The sequence below is a fragment of the Argentina anserina genome, chromosome 2 (genome assembly GCF_933775445.1).
Source record: "Argentina anserina chromosome 2, drPotAnse1.1, whole genome shotgun sequence".
NCBI lineage: Eukaryota > Viridiplantae > Streptophyta > Magnoliopsida > Rosales > Rosaceae > Argentina > Argentina anserina.
In genome coordinates this window covers 16394394-16408639 of record NC_065873.1, presented here as the reverse complement: position 1 = coordinate 16408639, position 14246 = coordinate 16394394, and the positions used below count along the sequence as shown (strand labels likewise).

Sequence of the window (14246 nt, the reverse complement as noted above, 5' to 3'; positions counted from 1 at the left end):
GAGCTCCGAGTAATTGTAATAATCAATTACTATGGTACGTAGATAGTTTCTTTGTAACGTTTTCTGTTGCTAGCTAGCTTACTACGTTTTAGCTAAATAGCAATGTTTTTTAGTGCACGACGAGATGCTTGCAATGTTTTTCTTGCGGGTGTTTTCTCGTTATTACTTTCTTGTAAATTCATTTCTGGTGTCGAGAGTGATATAAACTGCTTGAAAAGTATAAGAGCAGCATTGGATGACCCTTTAGACATGCTAAGCTCTTCATGGAATTTTACCAACGGCACCGAAGGTTTCATCTGTAACTTTCTGGGAGTGGAGTGTTGGCACCCTCACGAGAGCAAAGTTTTAAATATCAAGCTTGGGGATTTGGGACAAAAGGCCAGTTTCCTCGCGGGGTAGTGAATTGTACGAGCGTAGCCGGCTTAAATCTCTCGAGCAACAACCTCAGTGGACCTATTCCTATTGATACTGATTTCAGGATCGCTTACATTACGTCGGTTGATCTCTCTTCCAACGGCTTCTCAGGGACAATTCCCGCGGATATCTCCAATTGTACGTTTCTGAATGTCCTTAAACTTGATAACAACAAGTTGACGGGTCAGATCCCTCAGGAACTTAATCGTCTTAATAGGCTTAAGACATTTAGCGTGGCGAACAATAACCTGCATGGGCCAGTCCCCAACTTCAGCTCTAAGGCCATCTCCAGTAATAGAGGGCTATAATGAGTCCGGGGCTAAATTTTAGTCCTGAAAAATATTATTTTTTATTCAAAATATGGTGCACCATCTCCAGTAAGATAGGGCCAAATTATAGCCCTTTCAAATTCTATGATTCCATTTTATTATTACATTTTATTTTAGACCTTTATAATTTTGAATGTGTATGTATGGTGTTGTTGATAACATTTTCGGATATGATTCTAAATGTCACGTGTCAATTTGCAAGTGAATTTCTAGATTTCGGAAGGGATATAGTGTTGAAGTGGCAAGAGTAATCATTGAAAAAATTATCATGATTTTTGGATAGAATTTTTGAATGCCACATGTCGTGTTGTGGTCAATTCTCTAGATTTTTGATTAGATTTTATGTATGCGTGTCAATTTTATCTTCACCTTTAAACGTTAATAAATACCAATGCTTCAGTAGCATATATCACTATCTCTTCTCTAATTGTTTGTTCAGTTTTATCTTTCCATTATATCTTGTAATGAATTCCAATTGGTTTTCTCAATGGAATGAGAGGCGATGTGAAGACGATGAAGACGATGAAGAAAATGATGCACACAGAAGAAGAGATACAACACAGGTTTTAGCGGAAGCAGCTGGATGGTTAGCTACTAACCCACTCCAACAACAACCTCAGTGGGGCGGTTCTGTACCAGGCCGTGCTACTCTTCATCGAGAACGTGAGGTAGCTCATCAAAAAATATTAAGGGATTATTTTGTAGCTGACCCTGTATACCCTCCCGAAATGTTTAGACGACGTTACAGGATGAGGCGTGAAGTGTTCCTTCGCATGTTAGATGATGTGCAGGCAGCAGATCCATACTTTAGGCAGTCACAAGATTGTGCTGGGCGTCTAGGGTTCTCGCCTCACCAAAAATTGACATGCGCAATCCGAATGTTAGCCACTGCATGTGCAGTAGATTCTCTAGATGAATCCTTTTCTATGCCTCAATCAACAGTCATCGAGACTCTAAGTCGATTTTGTCATACCATTGTCACCATTTATCAAGCACGCTACTTGTGAGCTCCTACAATAGACGATTTGGATAGGATTTTACAAAGAGCTGAGCGAATAGGATTTCCTGGAATGATAGGTTCACTTGATTGCATGCATTGGCAGTGGAAGAATTGTCAAGTTGGATGGCAGGACAACTTTAGTGGAAAATCCAAAAAACCAACAATTGTTCTTGAAGCCGTAGCAGGTCCAGACACTTGGATTTGGCATGCATTCTTTGGAATTCCTGGAGCCCAAAATGACATCACTGTGCTCGGACGCTCACCACTTTTTGATGCTCTAGTAGCAGGTCAGTCACAACAACTTAACTATAATGTTAATGGCACTGCTTACGAATTTGGGTACTACCTTGCTAATGGCATCTACCCTAAGTGGGCAACACTTGTGCAATCAATTAAGCATCCAGAGAATGATGCAGAAGTGTACTTCTCCACTAAGCAGGAGGCATACCGAAAGGATGTAGAAAGAGCATTTGGTATTTTGCAAGCACGATTTATAATTGTGAGGCAACCTGCAAGAGGTTGGGAACGAGATTCATTATTGACAATCATGTTAGCTTGCATAATACTTCATAACATGATTGTTGAGGATGAGCGAGATGACTACTATAATGGTGAGTCTGACGATGATGAGCCAAATTCAAATATGTCAAGAAGAGCTCGTGCAAAAATATATGATGACCCAAACTTACCGCGTGATCCAAGAACCGGACATATCACAATGGTTGAATACATGTCACGTTATCGAAGAGTACGCTCTCGTGCTGGAAATAATAATCTACGAAATGACCTTGTCCAACATGTTTGGTCAAACAGACGACAATAGAAAGTTAAGAGCGAGGAGTAATATATACTACCTAGATGAGGTAATAATTGACATTTATTGTCATGCCATATTGGACCAAAGTTTTCATGTGGTGGATCATCAAAAGTCACCAAACTATCACTACACAAATTGTAACAACTATGATGACGAAAATTTTTTCCATTCATATCTTCCTTGTAGAAATCCTCAGCTAAGTGTAGCTATAAGAACAAAAAAAGAACATATAATGCTATTAGAACAAAATCCGAATTTTCATTCCTCATACTCAAGTTATAATTTCTTAGTATGGAAATACATGCATGCATGTGTGCCATAGCCCAATTAATTGATATTAATGCATAAAGGAAATAAAATTTGAGCACATAACAATATTAACTAGTATAGGCTACGGGCAACTAATTAAATTATTAACAAGATTGCATTAATTTAAGGTGAGCCACAAAATCAATGTGAATGATACAATCTTTGCACACGAATAGTATAACTTAGAAAGTAAATTAGTTGCATTTAAAATTAGTACCTACTCGAAAAAAAATTACTACAATTAACTACTTGCTATAAACTACAAAAACAAAAGTAATTATTAAAAAAAAAACAAGAGATCATCTTACTTGGTCGGATTGATTAGCTCCGCTATGAATTCTTCTCTCGGCACGTTTGACACATTGATGCCATTTATTCATTTGCGGGAATATATGCTTTTGCCATCGAGATTTGCAACTCTCATGATTTCTAACATTTGGAGGAGCTCCATTGAAAAACTCTTTGAACTTTTGCTCCACTTGTTTCCAAATGCCGGCCTCTTTTTGATTTGTACCTTTGTTGGAGTTTTCGGACACTTTGATGAACGCAATGCAAAAAGCTTCATTTTCCTTTGTTGTCCAATTAGCTCCTTTGGTGGACATACTTTTGGCTAAGACCAAAAAATATAATAATAGAAGATGTTGAAGCGAATTGTTGAAGGAAAGTAGAAGGTGTGAGTTGTAGAGAAATGATAGTTGTATTTATAGAAGAATTGGTAGTTTTCAAATTTCACTATTAAATTAAAAAAAATTTGTCGTTGTTTCTAGTAGCCGTTGGTTCTACAACGGCAACATTAACATTGCTATTGATTTTGACAATTTGATAGTTTGACGTTGCATGCATGTGTACCATGCCAACAACAATATCATGACCAACAAGAAAATCATTTTGACCGTTAGAATCAATTTGAAATCAACCCACCATAGATATTTTGACAAATGTCACAATCTGAAATTATTTCAAACAACCCACATGCAACAATTTCTGATGTGGTCCCCAAAAATCTTTTGGCTTGAGCTAGCCATAGTGCTAATTTTGGCCCTTTTCATGGCGGCCATTTTCATGGCGGTCCTTTTCATGGCGGTCCTTTAGCTCTTTGGATTTTTCCTTGTTGGAGTTCATATTAGAGCCAAAAATTAGGAAATGGCCCTTTAGCCACTCTTATTAGAGATGGCCTAAGGATGTTTCAATCGGAGCGGATAGCTATGCAAACAATCCAGGACTCTGTGGTTATCCTTTGAAGAGTTGCCGGTTGTCATCGGAGCCCAAGGCTAACCTATTCTCTTGATTTTGAACACATTCATACCGATATCTTTTGAATATTAACATAATTTTGTGGATTTTTAAATTTATTTTTTCGGCATGTACACCACCAGTCACAGTTGTAGTCACATTGGTTGTAACAATAACAACATTGTGATTGACATTGTATCTGGTAGTGTGACTATGTTTTGACAAAAAGAAAATGTGAAAAAAGGAAGAAGAAAAGAATGAGTAGAAATGTAGAATTAACAAACATTTGTCACACTTGCAGTCATACCACCAGTCATAGTTGTAGTCACATTGGTTCTTACAATAACGACATTGTGACTGATATTGTATCTGGTAGTGTGACTACTAGTGTATCTGGTAGTGTGACCACTAGTGTATCTGGTAGTGTGACTATATTGTGACAAGAAGAAAATGTGAAAAAAAAATGAAGAAGATTAGAATTAATAGAAATAATTAACCTAAGTCTGATGTAATGTGATCTTGAACTTCTTAAATAAACTAATACAATACAAATATCGACATTGACGATGTCACACCAAATACCACACTGGTAATCAAGCCAATAGCCACACTAGGCGTCACACCGGTAGCCACACTGATAATCATAAGATTAGACATCACATTGTGAGTCACACTAGTAGTCACACTACTTCCTTGACTAGAATACTAGTTAGCTACACTAATAATCACATAATACGTCACACTAATATTATAATATGAAAGGTAATGTGACTACCATTGTGATTGCCATTGTAATATATGTTGTAACGGGTACCGTAACTGAAATATTTCATTAACTGGATAGCTTCCACAAAATCATATAAATAGAAACTTGAAGATATGAAGAATTGACTTGGGCACCCCAAATATTGTTATGGGCACCAACTGCAAGAGCTTAATTGCCTGGGAAAATGTCGCCCCTTCTCCGTCGTCTTGACAACCACAACTCCCTTAATTGCAGCTTTTGGCCGCCGACCGAGCTCATCTACAACGCCGTCATCGAGAGTCTAATCAAGACACTCACCATTCCCACTCCCTCTCCTCAATCTGGAAGCTACGACACCTTATACATCGACGAGGACGACTCTCAGGCGCGCATCATCGAGCAAGATGCCTTCGCTGCCACCGAGTCGAAATGGAGGTCACAAGAATAAAGATCTTGCAAATCTACTTCAAGGAGATCAAGAAGCGAGGCGATGAATCGAGCCAGAAATTAGGTGATCCAAGTGGAGTCGGAGTCCCATGGAGATGCCAGGCAGTGAGGCAGTGGAGTCGGAGTCGTTAGATTTTGTGGTGTGGCAGAGGTCGAGGTCTACCCAAGAGGAGAGAGGGAGAGATATCTAGAAAAGTAGCAGTGGCATGACGAAGTCACCACGATCGGGATTTTCTGATGTCAGGCGAAGGCCATGGCGGAGATGATGGTGTTGATCTGGGTTTGTTGGGTGGCAGAGCCCGGTGGAACGGAGATGACGAAGTTGATCTGGTTTTTCTTCCCGATGAAGTCGATCTGTGTTTTTTTTGGAGAGAGAGAAAGACAAAGAGTAAAATTAAAGGGGTAGAGGTCGAGGTCTACCCAAGTGGAGTCGGAGTCGTTAGATTTTGTGGTGTGGCAGAGGTCGAGGTCTACCCAAGAGGAGAGAGGGAGAGATATCTAGAAAAGTAGCAATGGCATGACGAAGTCACCACGATCGGGATTTTCTGATGTCAGGCGAAGGCCATGGCGGAGATGACGGTGTTGATCTGGGTTTGTTGGGGGGCAGAGCCCGGTGGAACGGAGATGACGAAGTTGATCTTGTTTTTCTTCCCGATGAAGCCGATATGTGTTTTTTTTGGAGAGAGAGAAAGACAAAGAGTAAAATTAAAGAAATTTTAAACAATGACATATTGTAAATTTTTTAAAGTAGGAGGGCAACGGTTTATGAAATTTAAATTGGTGACTTTTTTGTGATTTTGAAAGTGTAGGTGACTTTTTTTATAATTAGGTTAGTCTAATATGGTTTTTTTATGAGAAGCCCTAAAAGAAATAGTGAATAAAATTCATAATACAAATTAAGGAAAGTAATTATTTAAATTTATCATTTTAAATTTACTTATAGGCATGAAATTGTACTAAATTTAAACGTGAATAAATATAGAATCCTAACTAAAATATATGTAATAGTCAAACTAAACTATTATCATCAATTCAGCTAGAATAACAATAAAACTCTCTATAAATTAATAATATATTAATTTATCGATATATTATTAAACTATTTATTTATCAATAATATAATATCATGATAAAATAATATTTTTTTCCGGTCCGATATTATTCATTTATGAGGTTTTAGTGTAGTAGATATGGTGCAGGCAGTCATGTAGATATGGTGGTATTATATTGCGGTAATCTACCTTGTTGCTGGCTTAGGGTTTTTAAACCCTAACTACTCGAGAAGAACTACTTGTCATACTCTCCAGTCTCCAGTCAAAGTTTCATACTAGCTTCTTGCCAAAAAAAAAGTTTCATCTAGCTTAAGTTAGCAATTGTTTTTTTTTATAGAATGAAATATTAGTTAGCAATTGCTTTCAATTGACTAATTAATTGGTTTCAGACCATTCTCGTACGATTGAATTAGAATCAGATCGATATACAAGGAGTAGTACCGTTTGACAAAATATCAGATCTAAGTGCGCACAACCAATCAATATATATAGAGCATATAACCCAGAAGAAAACCTTTATATATAACACCCAGTCAGTTAACCTAACAATATACACATATCCCCTGTTAGTCGAGTTCGTTCTTATTCAAGTATCAACTATATATAACGTCCTCAAAAGTATCAACTATATGTAACCTCAGTGGCGTAGCCAGGATTTTCAGTTCATTAGTGCACAATGTATTTTTTTATATAATATATATATGTACAACCACTATTACGATAATATATATTGTCCTTGTTGAGATTTCACATGCGTCAGATCTAAAATAGAAAAAAAATTTATTTAGTGCTTATAATCAAAAAATAAAATAAAATAAGTGCAATATTAATTTAGTCAATATATATACAAGGCTTTTTAGGTACGTACCGTACGGATTCGACGATTCTGGCGATGGTGAGCCGTAACGGTGCGGCGGACTAGTACAACCGTACTACCCACCTTTCGGTGATCCCGTATGTGCCGGCCGGAGCTCCATTAGCGACCCACGGCGGCCGGAATTTTTAAAATCATGTTTTCTGGGCATATTTTGGCGATTTTATGATTCAATCCACCATGGGTCGCTAATGGAGCTCCGGCCGGCACAGACGGGACCGCCGGGAGGTGGGGAGTGCAACTGTCGTGGTCCACCGCGCCGTTATGACTCACCGTCGCCTTCATCGGCGAATCTGTAAGGTACAGACGTCCGCACCTGATCACTGTCATATATATATATATATATATATATATATATATATATATATATATATACAGTCCCTTCCAGAGCAGAGCCCCGCTTTGAAATTAAAGTGCGGAGGTCCTTATGTGACTAGTTTTTCAATCACTTTCTTTTATCTCCACCATTAAGTAGTTAGATATGTATGTGTAGATCATCAATATAAATTTCACATAATTTGGTGATCGTTAACATATCAAAACACTATTAAATCTATGAACCAACTGAAGCTGTTCAACTAGAACTGTTCTTGTAAATCATGATTGTGCAAGCTCAAACGGTCACCAAATTGAATGAAATTTTGTATGAATGATCTACACATATATATTTAATTACTAAATGGTGGAGATGTGAAAAAGTGATCGAAAAACTAGTCAAATAAGGACCTCCGCACTTTAATTTCAAAGCAGGACTCCGCTATGGAAGGAGACTGTGTGTGTATATATATATATAGTCAATATCCAAAGTGAAGCTTCACTCTAAAATTAAAGAGTGAAGTTCTAATTTTGACACATTTTTCGGTCAAATTTTTTCACTATAAGGAATTCAATATTTAGGTATGTTATTCAAGATCATCTATACAAAATTTCATCCAATTCGGTCATCGTTAAGGCATTGAAATTAGATTAAATCAATGAATGAATTAAAATTGTTCAACATGAACCGTTTGTGTAAATCTCAATTTCAAAAAAACTCAAACCATTATCGAATTAGATGAAATTTTGTAGATATGATCTTAAATAACATACTTAAATATTGAATCACTTATAATAAAAAAAATTGACTTAAAAATATATCAAAATTGAAACTTCACTTTGTAATTTTAAATGAACTATATATATGAAAATATATAAAAGCTGATATTCTGTGGGAATATTAAAAAAACGTCCATTCGGGGACATCCGATAAAATTGAAAAAAAATTAAAAAAACAAAATTATATCCACGAGAGTCGAACCCGCAAAATGGTGGTGGACATAATCACGCTCACCCACTGTGGCAAATTGATTTACTTGAATTAAAGTACTACAAAATATTTCTAGTAGTATGCTCTAACGTGTCTCGTCGAACTCAATAGTATCATATGCAGACTGACGAACTATCACGTTTAATTTTCTAATCACTTCACTACATATAATATTGCAATAGTTTATGAGTTCAACTCGAAAAGTCACCCAATGAACGTCAAAAACACATTTTACAATGTTGAATCAATAATATCATAACGACATATCTTTATGAAGAAGGTTACAATTAAGACACACACTATATTATCAATGATTGCATGAAATTAACTAAAGTTGTTCGTCAATTTTTAAGAATCATCGTTTCATGCATCCAAAACAAGAATTAGCCAAGCGATATTTGGTCATTATTTGCGCAAACAAGCACACACCGACACACACACACATATATAATTGTATGATCACTATAATGGAACTAAATGATGATAAGTCATTTATATATGAGAAAAAAAAAATGCTCTTAGTATAATTCTTGTGTTCTTGTGCATAGCCAAGCTGAGTATCTTGTCACGTTTGAGGAATCAAATTGCAGAAATTAGCACACACGTACATTAAATGAAGATACAATAACTTGTTCAGATTAAACTGAATGGTTATTACTAGGCTACATTCTGAAACACGTACCATAGCTTATACATTAATATTAGCTAATCAACTACATATTGATCATTCTGAACCAGTTTTGCAACAAACTCATCAATGTTTCTCTCAGAACTTCCACCTTCATCCACAGCCTTTCTAGCCAACCCCTTCCACTTCCAAGCGTTCTTTCGGATCTCTCTCTCCTTCCAGAATTTCTCTCACACAATATTCCTTTTCTTCCCGTCTCACTATCCCTTTCTCATTAACTTGAACTCTAAGCCCCATTTTCCACACATCCATGATATACTTTGCATTAGTGCTCTGATCAGTCCATTGTGGCACTGCAACCATCGGAACCCCCGAGCTGAGTGCCTCCAAAGTCGAGTTCCAACCGCAGTGTGTAACGAAACAACCAATAGCTCCGTTTGCCAAAACCTCCAATTGTGGACACCATGAGACCATGCCACCAATCCCTTCTCCGATATCGCCTCTGCAAACCCACTTGGAAGCTTAGTTGTTTCTTTTTCTCTGACCACCAACAGGAAGTAGATGTCGCTGTTCTTTAAACCCCATCCCAGTTCCTCCATTTGCTCGGCTCCAAGCTCTGCGAAGCTGCCAAATGATATGTATGCTACTGATACTTTTTGTCGTTAGTTTAGCCATTTCGTGCATGCATCACTATTTGGTTTAAAGAGGCTGAATCCATATTTCTTTATGATCCTCATGTCGTTTACCCAAGTACACGGACGGTATGGTTGGATCGATCGTCCTCAACTCCTCAATGGCAAGAACTTTGACATCCAATCCACCTCCTATGCCACAACAATATGTTATCACAATCCCATACATATCAAATTATGAAATATCTTGAATACACTCGACATTAATTTTTAACCACTCGCATGTTAACAACAAACAATTCGATCATCTGAAAGAATAACACTAGTTTGTAAGTATGTATATGATGCACGACGTAGTTTGATTGATCAAGCGGATATGATCTGTACAAAACGATATCCCTTAACACAAACTATACGAGATGAAATAGATCGATATACATGCTCATTAATAAGAACAACGGATTACGAAGGGTATGCATGCAAATGTAAATGATGTACGTATATAAGGTACAGATCGATCCCTACTTCTCTAGTATATAAGGTACAACAAACCTAGCTGCATATAAGGGTGAATATATGGACAATTAAGTATTTACCTCTGATTCTACTGATATGCACACTTTATGTGACTTTCTTAACATGTTTTTAGCTCTATTTGTACTTTGCTTAGTCCTTATTATTGTAGTATTGAGTCATTGAGTCGAGTTAGGAGTTTTTGGTGGCGTTTGTTGCATTTTGGTGCTAAGACGGGTGTAAAACGCAGAAATTGTCGAGAGTACTATAAAATAGTATTCCTTGTCGAACTAGGAAACCTAGTTGGGTTAAGATTTTTGTCGAATAACAATTCTGTAACATTTGTGATTTATATTTATTATTTTCTTTCCTTATTTTCAGAATTAAATGTGAGATAATGACTTGGAAATTATGGAAAGAAAGAGGAGAAGAATGAAACAAAAGGAGAAAAAAGAAAGAAGTAATTTAGTTTTCTGAATAAGATGAAAAGGAAGAAGTATGCAGCCTCAAAGGAGAGAAGGTTCATCCGGCCATTAAAAGGAAAGAAGAAAAAAAAGAAGGAAATAAAAGAAGAAAAAAGAAGGAGAGAACTAAGAGATAATTATGAAGAATGCATGTGGCCTAGAAGAAGGGAGAATGCATGTGACCAACAAAGATGATCATCATTCAATCGAGAAGGAAAGAAAAGAAGAAAATGAAATAGAGAATCAACCCATTACCATGCAGCCCATCTCACTTATTCTTCTATAAATAGCATGTAATTCCTACACATTGGTATCACCTCTCATTCACAAAGCTAAGCCGAACCTCCGCCAAAATACATTCAGAAAATTCAAGCCACAAGCACCATTCATCACCACCACAAACCGTGTTCATCCCTTCCATCCTCCATAATCGAATTTATCATCCTTGCCGAATCCTTCAAGGTTTCTAAAGTGTGATTCATCCGTGGCCTGTATTTTACTATTTGGTTTTATGATTTTTGCGATTTATATGTATGGATTATTGAATGTATTTTTCGGTTTTATATATGAAGAACATAATTTCAAACTTGTTTGGTTTTATGTTCTGATTGTATAAACTCATGTTTATGTATAGATGCCGTGTATAATGATTAGGGGCAGTAGAGTTTTCTATTTATATTTAGGTTTTATTTTAATTAATTCCTTGAAGTTGTACATCTAAATTAATGCTTGAGGAAGCCATGACCATGAATCTTTTTGGGTTGCGATTTCATTCACCAAAGTAGTATTTGATCGAGTTATGCGCTTCGTGACTCAATTATTGCTACTTATATAAGGTTGTGATAGTTCTAGGAATTTGCATGCTTAAACATGATGAGTGATGCCATGCATGTTTATATGTCTCCAATTCGACTTAATGTGTTTATGTGCTTCTTTGTGTTTAACCAATACGCTTCATGAAGTTAGACTCCTTTTAGCATATGTTTAGGATTGAACGCTTCGTTGATTCTAAATAATTATGAAGTCTTTAACGATTAGATGAACCGCGTCGGGCTCTAATTAAAATTAGAATTAAGATGAACTTGGATTGATTCGAAATATACTTGTTGCCTCTTAGTTGTTTTGTGCATGTCTTACATGTTCATGAGTAGATTTCGTGTTTGGTAATATGATGAGTGGTAGATCAATTGTATATAAGTAATTTATGATTTATTTTCAGTAGTAGTTTTATAATCAATCTCAAAACCCCCAATAACATGATAAGTTTTGAGTCCCCTTTGATTCCCCGTATTGAACGATCCCTGCTTATTCTATACTCACGATGATGTTTTACAGGGTTTATTATAGACGTTCTTAGTAACGATCTATCATCCAGCTCATGAAATGTGTTGCAAGATATCCAATCAGCTTTGTCACTATTGGAGAACTGATCTTCTTGAAAAAGCCGGGTACTAAGTAGGAACAGAAACAAAAGAAGGCATATCCGAAGCTAGAAGAGGTACCCGCACCCACTGGCGGACCTACATAGTGTCCCGTGGGTGTTGCTGCACACACTCATATGTTTTACCTTCAGGTTTTCTAATATACATACAACTTATTTCAGTCTTTTTTTCTTCAAAATCTACTATTTTTGCCCCCAGTTATGGTTAGGGGCGGAACCATTTTGTGGGTGGTAGGGCTATAGCCCGACCGAATATTGCTTTGAAATATTACCTAGTATATGTGATAATCTTTCTGAAGTTTGAGTTGGTAGAGTTGACTTAAGGCTAAATATAATTAATCTTGGGTAGGGCTGGTTATGGATTCGATTCCCACATTCTTTTTTTTGTTTTTCTCTTTTTTCATCCCTGATTTTTTTTCTCCTTTCCAATTTTTTCATCTTTCATTTTTTCTGTATTCTTTTACTTTATAGTTCTGTCTACTATTTTCTATTAGTAAATCTATATTTATTTATATTCTCTCCTCTTTTTATTTTTCTCTTTTGTCATCCCTGTTTTTTTCTCCTTCTTCCCAATTCTTTCATTTTAATTTTTTTTTCTGTATTCTTTTACTTTATAGTTCTGTCTACTATTTTCTATTAGTAAATCTATATTTATTTATATTCTCTCATCTTTTTATTTTTCTTTTTTGTCATCCCCGTTTTTTTTCTCCTCCTTCCCAATTCTTTCATTTTCATTTTTTTTCTGTATTCTTTTACTTTATAGTTCTGTCTACTATTTTCTATGAGTAAATATGTATTTATTTCTATTCTCTCCTCTTATTGTTTTTCTCTTTTTTCATCCCAGTTTTTTCTCCTCCTTCCCAATTTTTTCATTTTTCAATTTTTTCTCTATTCCTTTACTTTACAGTTATGTCTATTATTCTCTCTTAGTAAACTATATTTATTTTTTATCTCCTTAATTTTCTCACTATTTTTCTTTAGTTACAACATATTCTTTAGATATTTAATTTTCTATCAATTTTTTTATGCTTTAAACCGGCCCTACCCATTCTCCATTCATGGTTCCTCCCTTGGTTATGGTAGTTACTTGGTTCATATAAGTAATATGCCCCCATTCATACAAGATCCTGGGTTCGCCACTGCCCGCACCCAGGAAGAACAATCTCAGACTCAACAGTGCTTGGAGGAACTTTGAGCAAATCTTGTTGGACACTGTAGTATATGTTGTCGACAGCACAAGACTAAGTGAAGAAAGTTACCCCAACGATACCAAACCTTTTGGCCACTTCTAGTGGCCAAGGCATAAACGCATCATAAACAATACAATCAACTTTATTTCCCAAGCCTGAGAGCTTCTCAATGAGCTCCGTCAGAGTCCTTGACCCTATTTCACGAAATCTATCCAGATAGTCATTGATGCTCGCAGATACCGTTAGGCCGCCCGCTGTCGTAGCCGTTGGAGATGGTCTCTAATGTAATGGACGCGGACCGGGATGACGAGAGGTTTTGAAATGATTTGGTTGCGACGAGTTTGACTTTGAGGCCTTTGCGCTCTAAGCGCTTGGAGAATTGGAGCATGGGATTAACATGGCCTTGAATGGGAAATGGTACGATTAAACAATGAGCCTTGTAGGCTCTATCTTTTTTCACCATTTTTTACTTCTCTCTATTGTCTTATGTAGCTCGATCACTGACGATAAGATATATAGAAATTGAAGCTCGATACCAATACCAATAATATCTCAAGCTTTCAAATTTAAGCAATAATCTGTCACATACTGAATTATTTGGTTGGTGGTAGCACATGACTATCATGCCTAGTGTTCTAAAAATCGCCGCTTAGGGCCGCCTAGGCGCCCGGAGACCCTTAGCCGCCCAAAGTTTGGGCCGATTAATCCCAAATTAATCGTCTGGGCGCTGGTTTTTAGCTGTCCGCCCAATTAACGCCTAGCGTTTTTTAGAACCTTGATCATGCCTGAATCAGAACGTACCAAACGAATCGGATCATTTTCACTTTTAAATTTGCTGCTACAGAAGATATT

General features: G+C 36.6%; 1 protein-coding gene and 1 pseudogene across 1 annotated transcript; one reads left to right on the top strand and one right to left on the bottom strand.

Moving 5' to 3' along the window:
• Window positions 1-1207: 1207 nt before the first annotated feature.
• Window positions 1208-2566, top strand: LOC126784055 (uncharacterized). The gene is made up of 2 exons (XM_050509555.1): window positions 1208-1684; window positions 1847-2566. Exons 1-2 carry the CDS (start codon window positions 1208-1210, stop codon window positions 2564-2566), a joined length of 1197 nt encoding a protein of 398 aa, XP_050365512.1.
• Window positions 2567-9231: 6665 nt separating this feature from the next.
• Window positions 9232-13857, bottom strand: LOC126784054 (mogroside IE synthase-like; annotated as a pseudogene).
• Between the last annotated feature and the right edge of the window lie 389 nt (window positions 13858-14246).

Bases quoted from the DNA above. Each gene is read 5' to 3' on its own strand.
- LOC126784055 (XM_050509555.1), top strand. From the start codon at position 1,208: ATGAATTCCAATTGGTTTTCTCAATGGAATGAGAGGCGATGTGAAGAC. The intron at 1,685-1,846 runs GTCATCGAGACT...ATGCATTGGCAG, and splicing joins TTTCTATGCCTCAATCAACA to TGGAAGAATTGTCAAGTTGG.